At 55.2% G+C, this 13,057-nt stretch overlaps 1 protein-coding gene across 1 annotated transcript in view; it reads left to right on the top strand.

Annotated features, from left to right (window-relative positions):
- MMP16 (matrix metallopeptidase 16) overlaps nucleotides 1-13,057 on the top strand; it is a 165,761-nt gene that overhangs the window by 136,661 nt on the left and 16,043 nt on the right. Inside the window, exon 6 of the mRNA XM_081111387.1 lies at nucleotides 604-815. Within this exon, the coding sequence (XP_080967513.1) occupies nucleotides 604-815 (212 nt within the window). The remainder of the gene's footprint in view (nucleotides 1-603; nucleotides 816-13,057) is intronic.

The raw sequence follows: 13,057 nt of genomic DNA, 5'->3' as shown, positions 1-13,057 counted from the left end.
TGATTCAGAGCCCTCTCTTTAGAAACCCTTCTGCATTGATGTTTCTGGTGGTGCCTTAATCAGAGAGAGTTTCCGATTCTGTATTCACATGAAACTGTTCTAGCAATTGGTCCAAGCATTTCCTGAGAAGAGAATGGTAAGAGTCGGGAAAAGATTATAAACTATAATTGGAGACATAGCACTAATTCGTTAATGTTTATGTTTTAGAAACATTTGCATAGAATCATTGTCCCTGGAAACCTAGGATAAACGGTGGTGCTTACATGTGAGGTTCCAGTATTCATTTTCATTTATTTATTATTTATACACCACCTTCTTCCAAGAGGGATTTGAAAACAGCTTTTCCACAGAGACCTGTGGCGAAGCTCTGAAAACTGTCGTTAAAGGTTAACGAAGGAAAGCCTGGCTGCTGGGCCCCGAGGGAGCCTGTGCACCCGGTTTCCGAGCGACGCAGTCATGGTGTGTTGGGTCAGACAGTTTGCTTCTCAGAAATGCACGATGTAAAGGCCCCTTGCACGTGCCTCTGCGGATGGCGGTCTCTCGGGGCACGTTGTCCAGGCCCCCAGCTTTAAATGAGCCAGTGCTGTCCTCCTCTTCCCTCAGGTCCGCCGGACAAGACCCCCCCACCGACCAGACCTCTGCCCACAGCACCCCCGCACCGCTCCGTGCCCCCAGCCGACCCCCGCAGGAACGACAGGCCCAAGCCGCCGCGGCCGCCCACCGGCAGGCCTGCCTACCCCGGGGCCAAGCCCAGCATCTGCGAAGGCAACTTCAACACGCTGGCCGTCCTCCGCCGGGAGATGTTTGTGTTCAAGGTAGGAGCTGGGTTTCTCATTTCACGGGCAGTTGAAGGGTCCACGGTGTAGCTTTCGAAAATCAGTCCTCGTGCCTTCTAACGCCACCTTCCCAGACGTCTCACAATCAGAAGGTTCACAAAAGCGTCTTAAAAACTAAAGGCACCCACGGGCGTCAGTGTCCAGCAGAGACACGGCACCACCTATTGCCGGGCGCACTCACCGGAGCTGCCGAGGTGCTGGGAGGTGAGGGTGAGGAAATGCCGCCCTGGGAACAGACGGCCAGCCAGTGGACACCCCGCGAGGAGCTGCCGGCGAGGTCCCGGAGGCGCCAGTGCAGGCCCGTCTGGAGGAGATCCCTGTCGTGGTGTCCAGGAGAGCACTGACCTGGTCTCCTGGGGCCTGTGAGCTGATGGTTCTCTACGAGGCGTCCCTCTCATTTCACACACACACACACACACACACACACACACACACACACACACTGATGTGTTCCCGAGTCAGGCATCTGTGCTTACCTAGTCCACATTATCTCTTAAAGATTAGAAGCTAAAACAGATTCTACGTTTTGATAAATGTGCTTTTTAATGCCATCGGTTCTCAATCACACTAATACACAATGTAGTAAAGGAAGTCACATAATATTGAAACATGAATATAGAATAATACCAAAAAGTCATTTTCTCCCTCAATATTTGTAAACTGATCTTAAAGATTAATGAAAAACATGTTTTACGTTAGCATTAGAGTATTAAAAGTGCCACATTTTTACCAATAGCATCCATTTAAAAATAGTGTGCCCTCATTTTTGGTGCTCACATATCAATAAATAGTGAAATATTTTCCGACTTATGCAGGGTTTCCTATCTGCCAGGGGCTGTACGTAGAAAGACAGATTTCATGTAATGTTTACAGACAGAGCGCTCTGCTCCCTTCCTGGTGCGAGGGTGTGATTGGTGGACTGTGCACCCAGCTGCCGCCCCGGGGCAGATTCCCGCGTTCTGGAAGGTCCTGCAGTGCTCCAGCAGCTGTCTCCCGCCTGCTTTAAGCAGATTAATGAATTACGATGCAAGGAGTCCAATAAAAAGCTTATGAGGTCATTTCTGTTTATCCTGCAAGTTGCCCGATGACAAGCGAGGGATTCTGCTTCCACCCTTTTGGCTGAGTTTGAACTCCGGTCGTCACCCCGTGGTGTCGTACTGTGTGACCGACATGCCCACCTCACGGCGACAGCATGGAGTCTGTGCTCTGAGCCCCTCTTAGAGCCCTTAGACCGCACTCTCGGAGGCGATGCGGGTGTTCATGTCTGATGGTCCTTCTCGCCGACTCCCTGCTCTGCTCACTGGGAGCCGAGTGAGGAGTGAGCCCCTGACGAGGTGCCGGTCCAGGATCCAGGGAATGGAAGGTCGCTGGGCCACCTCTCGGGGAGCACGCAGGAGCCGCTATTTCCGTTAGCAAGACAGGTGTATGAGAATCACCCGTGTTTGAATTCTTCTCGAACCACCACCCCCCCCTCTCCCCCCCCCCCCCCCACTCCCCGTTAACTTCATCAAAACTCTACAGCAGCGGTCGCCAGCCTTTCCGACCTCACGGACACCAGTAGCGCGCAGACCACGGGTTGGCGACCTGCTCTACGGGAAAGAGCTTCTAGCCCAGGGGTGGGCAGACTTTTTGACTCGAGGGCCACAATGGGTTCTTAAACTGGACCGGAGGGCCGGATGGAGTGTTTGTGTGAACTAATATAAATTCAAAGTAAACATCATTACATAAAAGGGTACGGTCCTTTTTTTTTAGTTTTATTCATTTCAAACGGGCCGGATCCAGCCCGCGGGCCGTAGTTTGCCCACGGCTGCTCTAGCCTCTCCTGGAAGTTAACTTCTGGTTCCACTGGTCTCTCCTTTTTTCTAAGAATTACTTCTGTTGAAGATAACTTCTGGCAGGCGTTCCAGTCTTTTACACTCCACCTGCCGATGGATTTGTCACGTAATTTCATAATTTCTGAACTCATCCCCCAGTTCACACGAGCAGCAGCATGTGCCAGAGCGTCCCGGGCACCATGGCCCTGCCGGGAGCTCATGCTGTGGGAGTGAGGCAGTTGGGAGCTTCAGTTCTTGTAGGATCAGGAGAAACAGGCCACACTGGCTACGCGGAGTCTAATTTCCTGGGCACGATAAGGAGACTAGCGTTTGGTGTACTGGGAAGTCCGTGTGCTGAGGGAGAAAATATAGATGTGGTATTGGAAGCACAAAGTAACCAATGACACACTCAGAAATGTGGAAGATTTGGTCAAAGGGAAGAGAGCGTGCCTGTGGAGACCCCCTCTTAGCTCACAGGCCCCGTGGACTCTGGGTCATTCACATGTGCCTGGGTGTATGCTGGGCATTTTAATCTCAAAAACTTGGAGTAAAAATGCAAGATGGATGCTAGTCTCTGTCTTACAAATGAGAAAACAGAATCAGAAAAGCTGTCCTCCGCCCCGTGACCAGGTTTGTAAGCAGTCGTTGATCACGGGTCTCCTGATTCCAGACTGTGTTTCTGATGCTCAGGCTCACCACCAAAAAGAGGTAAAGGCAGTTTCCAGAGAAAAGTGAGCTTCACAGTCTACTTCAGCCAGTGAGCGTGCAGGAAATGTGCACTGAGCCCCTACTGTGGGGGCTTGGGCCTGGCGATGCGGTGCAGACAGCCCCAGCCAGCCCTGCTGCTCCTAGCCCACGTCTGGTTTTCTGCGTGGATGGTCCCACGTCCACTGAGGACGGGAACGCCTGCCAGGATGGGGCCCCAGGTTCTGTTTCTTGTGTCGCTGACTCTGGTCTGATTGCTCCCTGGTGCCCACACAGGCCCAACGACCTTGACCTCCAATGAGTGTCATGCCCCCAAACCTGGTCTTCCTCCTGGACCCAGGGCTGCCCTGCTCCCTGCCTTCCGCAGACGCAGCCTGACTGCTCACCGTTGGCTCCTGATTCAGGGTCCCTTTGATATTTTAGGGTCACCCACTATTTGATGTCACTCTTTCTAGTGTAGCTTGATTTTTTTACTTTTTTTCACTATAAATTCTCAGCACAGATTAGAGGCCACATTATCTCCTCAGCCCTCACCCTGCTCTGGTTTCCATGTCTCTAGTGAGAAAGCTCGCTGGCTCTGTCCTCAGCTCCCTCCTCACGCGTCTGTCCCAACCTCTCCCAGGACTCTTCAGCCAGAGCCTCTTCGCGAGATTTTGCTGTTCACTGTCTGCATCAGCCAGCACGCCCTACTTCCTGTTCTCTCAGTGTCTCTCACCACGGTGTGTCCATCGACGGCAGTGCAGGCACCCCAGGGCAGGGCTGGTTCACTGGGTTCCACGGGGCTCGAGCGGATGGCTGGGCTCGGGGTCACGCCCTTTAATTGAACCCAGCGTCTCCTGTGGATGCAGCACTGACCTGATGCCGATATGGACAGTGCTCCATGCTGCTCGCGGGTCAGTCCCTGCCCAGAGGTGCCTGGACTGTTCTTTACTCAAATTCTATATGTATCATTTTTAGGTTAAAAAAAGACAATCTTGACATAAATAAAAACTAGTATCATCAGGCAATACTGTTTTCTTATCAGAGAGGAAGCTTTCTTTACAGCAGGAGTTTCCCGTAATTCCTGGTGGCGGCGCAGGGGATCTGATGATACTGGGATCAGTGCCAGGTGTGCTCACCTGAGTGCTTCCCTCCGTCTGGGAACAGAAATGAAGCCCACTTTCTCCTTGGTCACGTAGGAGGACGAAGCTCTGTCTCCCTGCAGCTTCCTCGCCTCTGGGACGGGCACACCTGCACAGGGAGATGAAACTCCACATGGAAAGCCACTCTGTCCTTGGGAGAGGGGGTTGAAGGCAGTGCTGGGCGTGTCCGGGGTGCTGCCTGGAGACAGTGTGGCCCAGGGAAGCGGCTCAGCCTCCTTGGGGCGGATGAGGATGGGACAGTGAGCCCCTTTGTGGCGTGAGGAGGCAGCAGGAGCACTCGGCGGTGTTTCAGTGCCCAGGCTCAGGTGTACATGAAAGGATTCAGCCTAACTAGAGTCATCCTGAAGCCAAGAAAAGGAAGAAAACTCTCCAACGCCTGGAGTTCTTTTAGTGCAAAAAAAGGACCCTCCCAGCTTCGGGCCAGCTCTTCAGACCAGGGCCTGGGGCCCCTCGGAACCTCAATCTGCCCCCCAAAGGGAGGTGAGGGTCTGCGCACAGCATCCCAGAAAGCACACGTGTGTCTCGGGGGTTTTGTGAGGCTATTAAACATGCAGCTGCTCTCCAAGTTCCTTGGTAGCCCTGGCTGTTCATCTGTTGCAAGACACTCTGGCATGTATAAATATTTAAACCAGGGAGCTGCCCACCACCGTTATTTACAAACTAGAGATCCGGTGCATGAAAATTCATGCACTGGAGGGGGGTCCTTCAGCCTGGCCTGCCCCCTCTCATAGTTTGGGAGCCCTCAGAGGTGGGAGGTAACCCAGCAATCAGGGGAAGGCGATGCCCCCATCACACCTCTGCTGCAGCCACTGCCGGCAGCGCAAGCACGGCCGCTCCTAGTTAACTAAGCCTCGGGCGGCCTCAGGCGTCTGCTGGGCAGCCAGCATGGGAGGATTGCCTGTGCCTCGGGCCGGCGCTGGGCGGCTGGGGGCTGAAGGCAGGTCCAGCCACACCGTGGACCTGCCACCCCCCCAAGCAGGGCGAGGGGACTGGGCGCCACCATCCTTTGTGTCAGTGTGGTGGGTCAATTTGCATATTCCCTCTTTATTAGATAGGATTGTGAGATAGTGTTACTGAAAAGTTCCATAGAAATCAACAAAACCAAATAAAAACTGTTAACAAGAATAAGGAAGATGTTTTGAGCCATGGTAACAAAATATATATATAGCTTTTCTAATAAGAACTTAGACTATATAACTCAAAAATAATGTTCCTCACAGAAGAAGTGGCCCATACGTGTCACTAGACTAGCAGCGCCTGGTCGTTGGCTGCATTCATAACAACATACTCCACCAGCACAGCTTCTGCTCCACCTCCGTCCTCTCCGCGCTTCACTCCCACCATGGAGGTTCTTGACTGTTTTATTTTTTTTAATTCTTCTATATGTGCTTCTTATGCTGCTTTAAAGTTTCAGAGCATTTTATATATATTGTTTAGGTGATTATCTAAAAGAACTATAGACAATATCCATAGCAAATGAAGACTAAAAAAGTATTTCAGGTATAAACTGCAGCGTTAGTCTGTCTTGCAATAGACAGTTTCCACAATAACAGCCCATGCACAGTCATTCACTCTGAAAAGAATGAAGTGACTCTAAGATGAGCAATGGTGCTTATTGCTGCTTTCTTGCCAGTAGAACACATTTTGCAAGCAACCCAAACTATCCAGGAATATCCAGTAGCATGGTGATGGCGGAGCATATAGTCCATGCACTCAGTGGAGTGCAATGCAGTCATTTGGAAGTTTAAAGTTGGAGATTATATGAAAAACAGTGAGATACGATTATGATGGATATGCAAATAAAATATAGCAAAATATAAAAATGTATGTATCATAAATTGCATTGTTTGAAATATGTGTGTTGATAAGGCATGGAAATTATAACAAAATGATGTTAGGCGAACTGAAGATTGATGGAATTATGAGTGGATTCTTAAACCGTGTACTGTTGTGATGATGAATAGACACTTAATAGCTTAAAATATAGTGGTATTAAAGCCCAGCTGGTGTGGCTCAGTGGTTGAGCGTTGACCCGTGAACCAGGAAGTCAGGGCTTGATTCCCCATCAGGGCACATGCCTGGGGTGTGGGCTTGATCCCAAGTGTGGGGCCTGCAGGAAGCAGGTGATTGATGATTCTCTCTCATCATTGGTGTTTCCATCTCTCCCTCTCCCTTCCTCTCTGAAATCAATGAAAATATATATTTTTTAAAAAGATAACTGTCAGTTGGAATATAAGTGATGGTGAAGCCGAATCATTTTCTCAATTATAGGTGGGCAGACACTGCTAAAGTTTTCATTGGAATTTTCCCTCGACCGTGACTAGGCATGTCCTGTTCAACCTGCAGGGACAAGTGTGATAAGCAAGTCAGCCTGGCCAGGGAGGACTTCCGCAAGGGAGCCTGCCGTCTCCATAGCAACGGCCTCTGGGGAGTCAGCTGATGTTTGTTTTTCTAGTTGTTTTGTTTTGTAGGCACCGAGGTGAGAATTCATTCAGTTTACTATAGAAATGCTTTTAAAATTATGCAAAGTGTCAAGATACTTGGCAGGTAACCAGAGAACTTTATTAATTGACTAGATTCAGCGCAAAATAGTGCGGGAAGTGGCAGGCGGCCGGGGAGGAGCCTGAGCCCAGGCTGGACTCAGCTCCGCTCCCGCTCATCCTGGCCCTGCTGCGCCTGCTGCTGCTGCTCAGGTGCGCAGGGGGAGTGTCCGCTGGAAAGGTCTGTGCCACCGCAGCTGCACTTGCCAGCCATGAGCCCGGCATCTGGCACCTGTTTGTCAGCTGAGTGGCACTCTCGCTGTGGGAGCGCACTGACCACCAGGGGGAAGCTGTTGTATTGAGCATCCGCCCCCTGGTGGTCAGTGCACATCATAGCTACCAGCCGGTCATCCGGTCGTCCAGTCACTAAGGCTTTTATATATATAGATGCCGCTGCAGCTGTCATTTGGGGAAGTTTGTCAGCTCAGCGAGCACAGTAGGCAGTAGACTGAGGCACACACAGCGTGTGGCGCGGGAGTGAGGGCAGCAGCTACGCTGTCAGAGTCTGCAAGGCCCTGCCTGTCAGCGCCCACAGCGCGCGTGGGTGGCCGTGGGGACCGCCGCAGAGGGTGGGGCTGCATTCCCTAGCACCCTTGCTCCCGAGGGCCGCCCACCCCCTCTTGTATGATTTTTCTTTAAATTCTGTAACTCAACCAAGTGTAGACTGGCTACCAAATAAGAGCGAGGCCCGAGCATGACCCGATGGCAGGGCCGGGAGATGTGGCCTCGGGGCAGGGACCAGTCACTGACCACCACCTGACGGTGACTACAGCCACAGGCAGGGCACAGGCGCGGGGCGGGGACCAGTCACTGACCACCACCTGACGGTGACTGCAGCCACAGGCAGGGCACAGGCACGGGGCGGGGACCAGTCACTGACCACCACCTGACGGTGACTGCAGCCACAGGCAGGGCACAGGCGCGGGGCGGGGACCTGTCACTGACCACCACCTGACGGTGACTGCAGCCACAGGCAGGGCACAGGCGTGGGGCAGGGACCAGTCACTGGCCACCACCTGACGGTGCCTGCAGCCACAGGCAGGGCACAGGCGCGGGGCGGGGACCAGTCACTGACCACCACCTGACGGTGCCTGCAGCCACAGGCAGGGCACAGGAGCGGGGTGGGGACCCGTCACTGACCACCACCTGACGGTGCCTGCAGCCACAGGCAGGGCACAGGCGCAGGGGGCACGCAGGGCCACACCGGGAGGGAGCCGTGGGGCCTCTCCTGGCACCTGTGAGAACCACGCAGAGTTGCCAAGCTTGGGGGTGAGGAGATGGTGCCATGCAAGCTGAATGAAGTCACTTTGGACCTCAAGGCAAGAACCTGAGCAACAGCTGGAGAGACACGGGCAGGGGGGCACGTCACCAGGGTCCTGTGTGCCCAGTGGGGAGCCCGAGGCTTGTTCTGCAGGCAGACCCACCGGGAGTGACCAGGTGAGGACAGGGTGCAGGGCACCGAGCTCAGGAGAGCGTGGAGCAGATGTTGGCTGCGGAGACACGTGAGCCAGCAGAGCCGGGAGAGCGGGGCCAGGATTTGAGGATCCGGACAGCGAGGCTCTAAGAACTGCTGCTCTGGAGCCAGAACTGGGCCCGAACCAGAGGGTCAGCATTGGATTTTTTAAACGAGGTCTGACCTGTAAACCTCACTGGCGCTGGAGTTGTGGGGGAGCCAGAGGCCCAGGCAGGAGGCCTCCCTCCAGCGTTGGGTGAGAAATATCCGAACATGGGACTTGTTAAAGAAGTTCCAACCTCTCTCTCCTCCGTACGTATAGTTTTTACTGAAACTGTATTCAGAAAAAAAAGAGGCATCGCATTCTTAATCTGCCCTGTTGAAGGACAGGAGTTTTACTGGGAAGTACATGGTGGTTGCTAAGCCACATCCCGCCCGGAACAGTGTGTGCTGAGCCACATCCCGCCTGGAACAGTGTGTGCTGGGCCACACCCCGCCCGGAACAGTGTGTGCTGGGCCCACCCCGCCTGGAACAGTGTGTGCTGGGCCACACCCCGCCCGGAACAGTGTGTGCTGGGCCACACCCCGCCTGGAACAGTGTGTGGCCACACCCCGCCTGGAACAGTGTGTGCTGAGCCACACCCTGCCTGGAACAGTATGGGCTGGGCCACACCCGCCTGGAACAGTGTGTGCTGGGCCACACCCCGCCTGGAACAGTGTGTGGCCACACCCCGCCTGGAACAGTGTGTGCTGAGCCACACCCTGCCTGGAACAGTATGGGCTGGGCCACACCCGCCTGGAACAGTGTGTGCTGGGCCACACCCCGCCCGGAACAGTGTGTGCTGGGCCCACCCCGCCCGGAACAGTGTGTGCTGGGCCACACCCCGCCCGGAACAGTGTGTGCTGGGCCACACCCCGCCTGGAACAGTGTGTGCTGGGCCCACCCCACCCGGAACAGTGTGTGCTGGGCCACACCCCGCCCGGAACAGTGTGTGCTGGGCCACACCCCGCCCGGAACAGTGTGTGCTGGGCCACACCCCGCCTGGAACAGTGTGTGGCCACACCCCGCCCGGAACAGTGTGTGCTGGGCCCACCCCACCCGGAACAGTGTGTGCTGGGCCACACCCCGCCCGGAACAGTGTGTGCTGGGCCACACCCCGCCTGGAACAGTGTGTGGCCACACCCCGCCTGGAACAGTGTGTGCTGAGCCACACCCTGCCTGGAACAGTATGGGCTGGGCCACACCCGCCTGGAACAGTGTGTGCTGGGCCACACCTGCCTGGAACAGTATGGGCTGGGCCACACCCGCCTGGAACAGTGTGTGCTGGGCCACACCCCACCTGGAACAGTGTGTGCTGAGCCACATCCCACCTGGAACCGTATGTGCTGGGCCACACCCCGCCTGGAACAGTATGGGCTGGGCCACACCCACCGGGAACAGTGTGTGCTGGGCCACACCCGCCTGGAACAGTGTGTGCTTAGCCACACCCCACCTGGAACAGTGTGGGCTGGGCCACACCCCACCCAGAGTAGTGTGTGCTGGGCCACACCCCACCTAGAACAGTGTGTGCTGGGCCACACCCGCCTGGAACAGTGTGTGCTGGGCCACACCCACCCAGAACAGTGTGTGCTGGGCCACACCCGCCTGGAACAGTATGTGTGTGTTTCCTGGCTACACTACAAGCTAGTGAGCCACAGGTCTTCATGGTCAGAATGTGAAGCAAAGACCGTTTAAACCCTGGAACTGAAGCTTACAGCAGCTGGTGTCAGAGCTGGCTCCTGGGTCCCCTCAGCCATCACCTCCCCCCCCCCCCCCCCCAGTCAGAATTCTGAAGTCCCTTAGGACAGAGAAACCTTTATGCTGAATTCTGAAATTTTTCATGTGACTGGTTAAGATATTTTTATTGTGCATATCAACCTCACCCCCTATGATCCAATAAACAAAAGATCAAATAGAAGATCAAAAATAAATTATAGGATTAGAATTCTGAATAAGTATCTAGAGATTGAATATCATGAACCATTCCATAAGTTAGACTTTATGGGTATATGGGTATATCCTTTATCTGGGTATATCCCTTATTTCATTATGGGTATATGCTTTATTTCAGTCTTTCTAAGAAAAAACAATCAATATTAAAACAGGAAAATTTCATTTGTAATAAAATGCAAAGAATAACAAAAATGTGGCTATAAAAGGAAACAAGCCTGTAGGTCATAATCGCTGTGTGCTCAGGAGGCTGGGAAAGGGGGGCGGGGGCGGGGGGCGCGCTGTGGTCCCGGCAAGGTGGCCGAGCCGCGGGGCCTGGGCCCAGGCTCAGGGCCTGGCTGCGTAGTTCAGGCTGGAAAGGACTCAGTTCCCAAACTACGGTCACAAAGACCGGCTGATGCCGCCGCTGCGGTAACAGTCAGTTTCCTGAGTGGCAGTGCTACCACAGGGAATAGGACGTATTCATGCCTGAGGGCTGTCTGGCAGGAGCCGCGGTAAGAAGGCGCCTCGGAAGCAGTTGCCGTCTTCACGGGACAGTCTCTGGGAGCCCGGAGACTCGACAGCTGGGCGCTCGGTGGGCCTTGGCGCGGTCCCCGCGTTTCGGGCCCCGCGTCCCCGCTCAGGCGACATGCCCTGGAGGAGCCGCCTGTGTGCCCCTCGCGGACAGCGCAGCAGGTGCACCCCCTCCCCACGCTTCACCTGCACGGGTTTCCTCGGGCGTTAGGACCTGAGCCCACAGGCGCTGGTCATTGCCCAGGAGACCGAACTGGTCCCCAGTGTCCCCGAGAGATGCCACCGTCTCTCGAGGGCCCCGCCCGGACGGCCGACCTGGCCTCGCGCAGCTGGCTCTCGGTGCCTCTCCCGAAGGCCAGCTGTGTGGACAACGTGTCGCTTTGGGTGACTACCGTCAGAAACAAAGTTGGAGATGAAAAATGACAAAGACCAAATTGGGAGAGAAAAGCTAATGTTTTATTGGGACAAGTGCCCTTACCTTTCACAAAAGCCGATTTCCACCGCGATGCCTTCAGTGGCCATTTCCCGCCCAACACCTGATTGTTTATCCGTGCGATAAATATCCACGCGGGCCTGCCCCGCTCGCCTCCGAGGGTCTGGGGCATCGCAGCGCGTCGTGCGGGAGGGGCCGTCACAATGTCACAATCCAATGAATGTGCCTCATGTGCCATTGCCAAGGGCAGCGGGAGTGAGGCAGGTGCGGGGCGAGACAGGCGCGGGGCTGCTCCAGGCTGGGGGGGAGGGAGGGCCCCTGGGAAGACAGGATGTCCCTGTGGTTTAACCAGCAGCGCAGAGGCAGGAAAGGCACCCAGCTAAGCACGCGGCAGGCCTCCCGAAGGGGTGGTCTGGACCTCGGCGTGTGCTCCTCCCGGGGTTCAGCGGACCCCACCTGCAGGGCGGTAGCCACACCCCACGCCCCCGTCAGTGTGATGAGTGGGGCTGGAGGACTGGGTGAAAGAGGGAGGTGAGAAGTACAGACAGAGTTACAGAACAGCCAGGGGACCACACGCAGCGTGGGGAATAGTCGGCGTGTTGATGATGCAGTTGTGTGGCATCGGTGGCTGTGTGCTGGCCCCCAGGGCTCGCTCCGTAAGGTGTATGAATGCCTCACCACCTTGCTGGGCACCTGCAACTGAGTGAACGGCAACTGTAGTTGAACATTTGCTTCAAAACTTAAAAATAGTTGCAGTGTTTCTGCTAACGATGGGCGCAGGAAGCATAAATACCCAAAGCCCATCTCAGTGGATGTTCTCCCGTGCCTTGGACCCTGGCTGCATTTAGGAATTATTTGATTAGCAGCACAGGAGCCATGAAACCAATCAGTGTGGACGGGAGTGTCGCTGCATCACCCAGGACAGCGCAGGTGGCCACGGAGGTCCCCAGCACGCACGCACACACACGTACACACATGCACACACGCACATACATGCACACACATGCACACACGTACGCACATGCACACACGCACACACATGCACACACACTGGGTTAGAGCCGTCACTGTCGTGTGACAATGGCGTTGTTTGTTGAGGGTGTTCTTTGAGCGTAAGGAAGGCACTCACCTGCTGAGCTCCCCACTTCAGCACATACGTCCCAGCCACGCGGGGAGCAGAGGACTGCCCAGAGCACAGCAGAGGAGGCAGCGAGGCCCTGGTAACGCCCTGTTGTGGCAACAGCCTCCTGAACCCGAGCCCTGCCCTCAGGACCCCCAGCTCCTTGCTGAGTAATTGCGGGGGCTGCTCTGCCAGCCCCCCCCCCCCCCCCCGTCTCTCAGGCAGCCTCTCGTTCCCCGGCCCTGGCCTCCTTTGTTGCCCGCTCACTGTGTCTCCCTGGGCCTGTCCCCCGTGGCCGCCTCTGCTCCCGCCTCGCCGCTCCGAGCTGCAGGCAGAGGGCTCTGACTCGGTTTCTCTCCGTGTGGGTCACTGCTCACTGCCCCAGGCTTTCGGCCCCCAGTTTCCTGAGCCCTGTGGGCAGGTCTGGGGAAAAGAATATGACCAGAGAGGAAGCTGAAAGTGGTACTCCACGGCACCATCGAACCTCGGCCTCCGCCTGCGTCACATGAGA

The sequence above is a fragment of the Myotis nattereri genome, assembly GCF_964212035.1.
Source record: "Myotis nattereri genome assembly, chromosome: 17".
Classification (NCBI taxonomy): Eukaryota; Metazoa; Chordata; class Mammalia; order Chiroptera; family Vespertilionidae; genus Myotis; species Myotis nattereri.
Note: the sequence above shows the minus strand (reverse complement) of the source record. Positions and strands in the feature narration are given on the sequence as shown.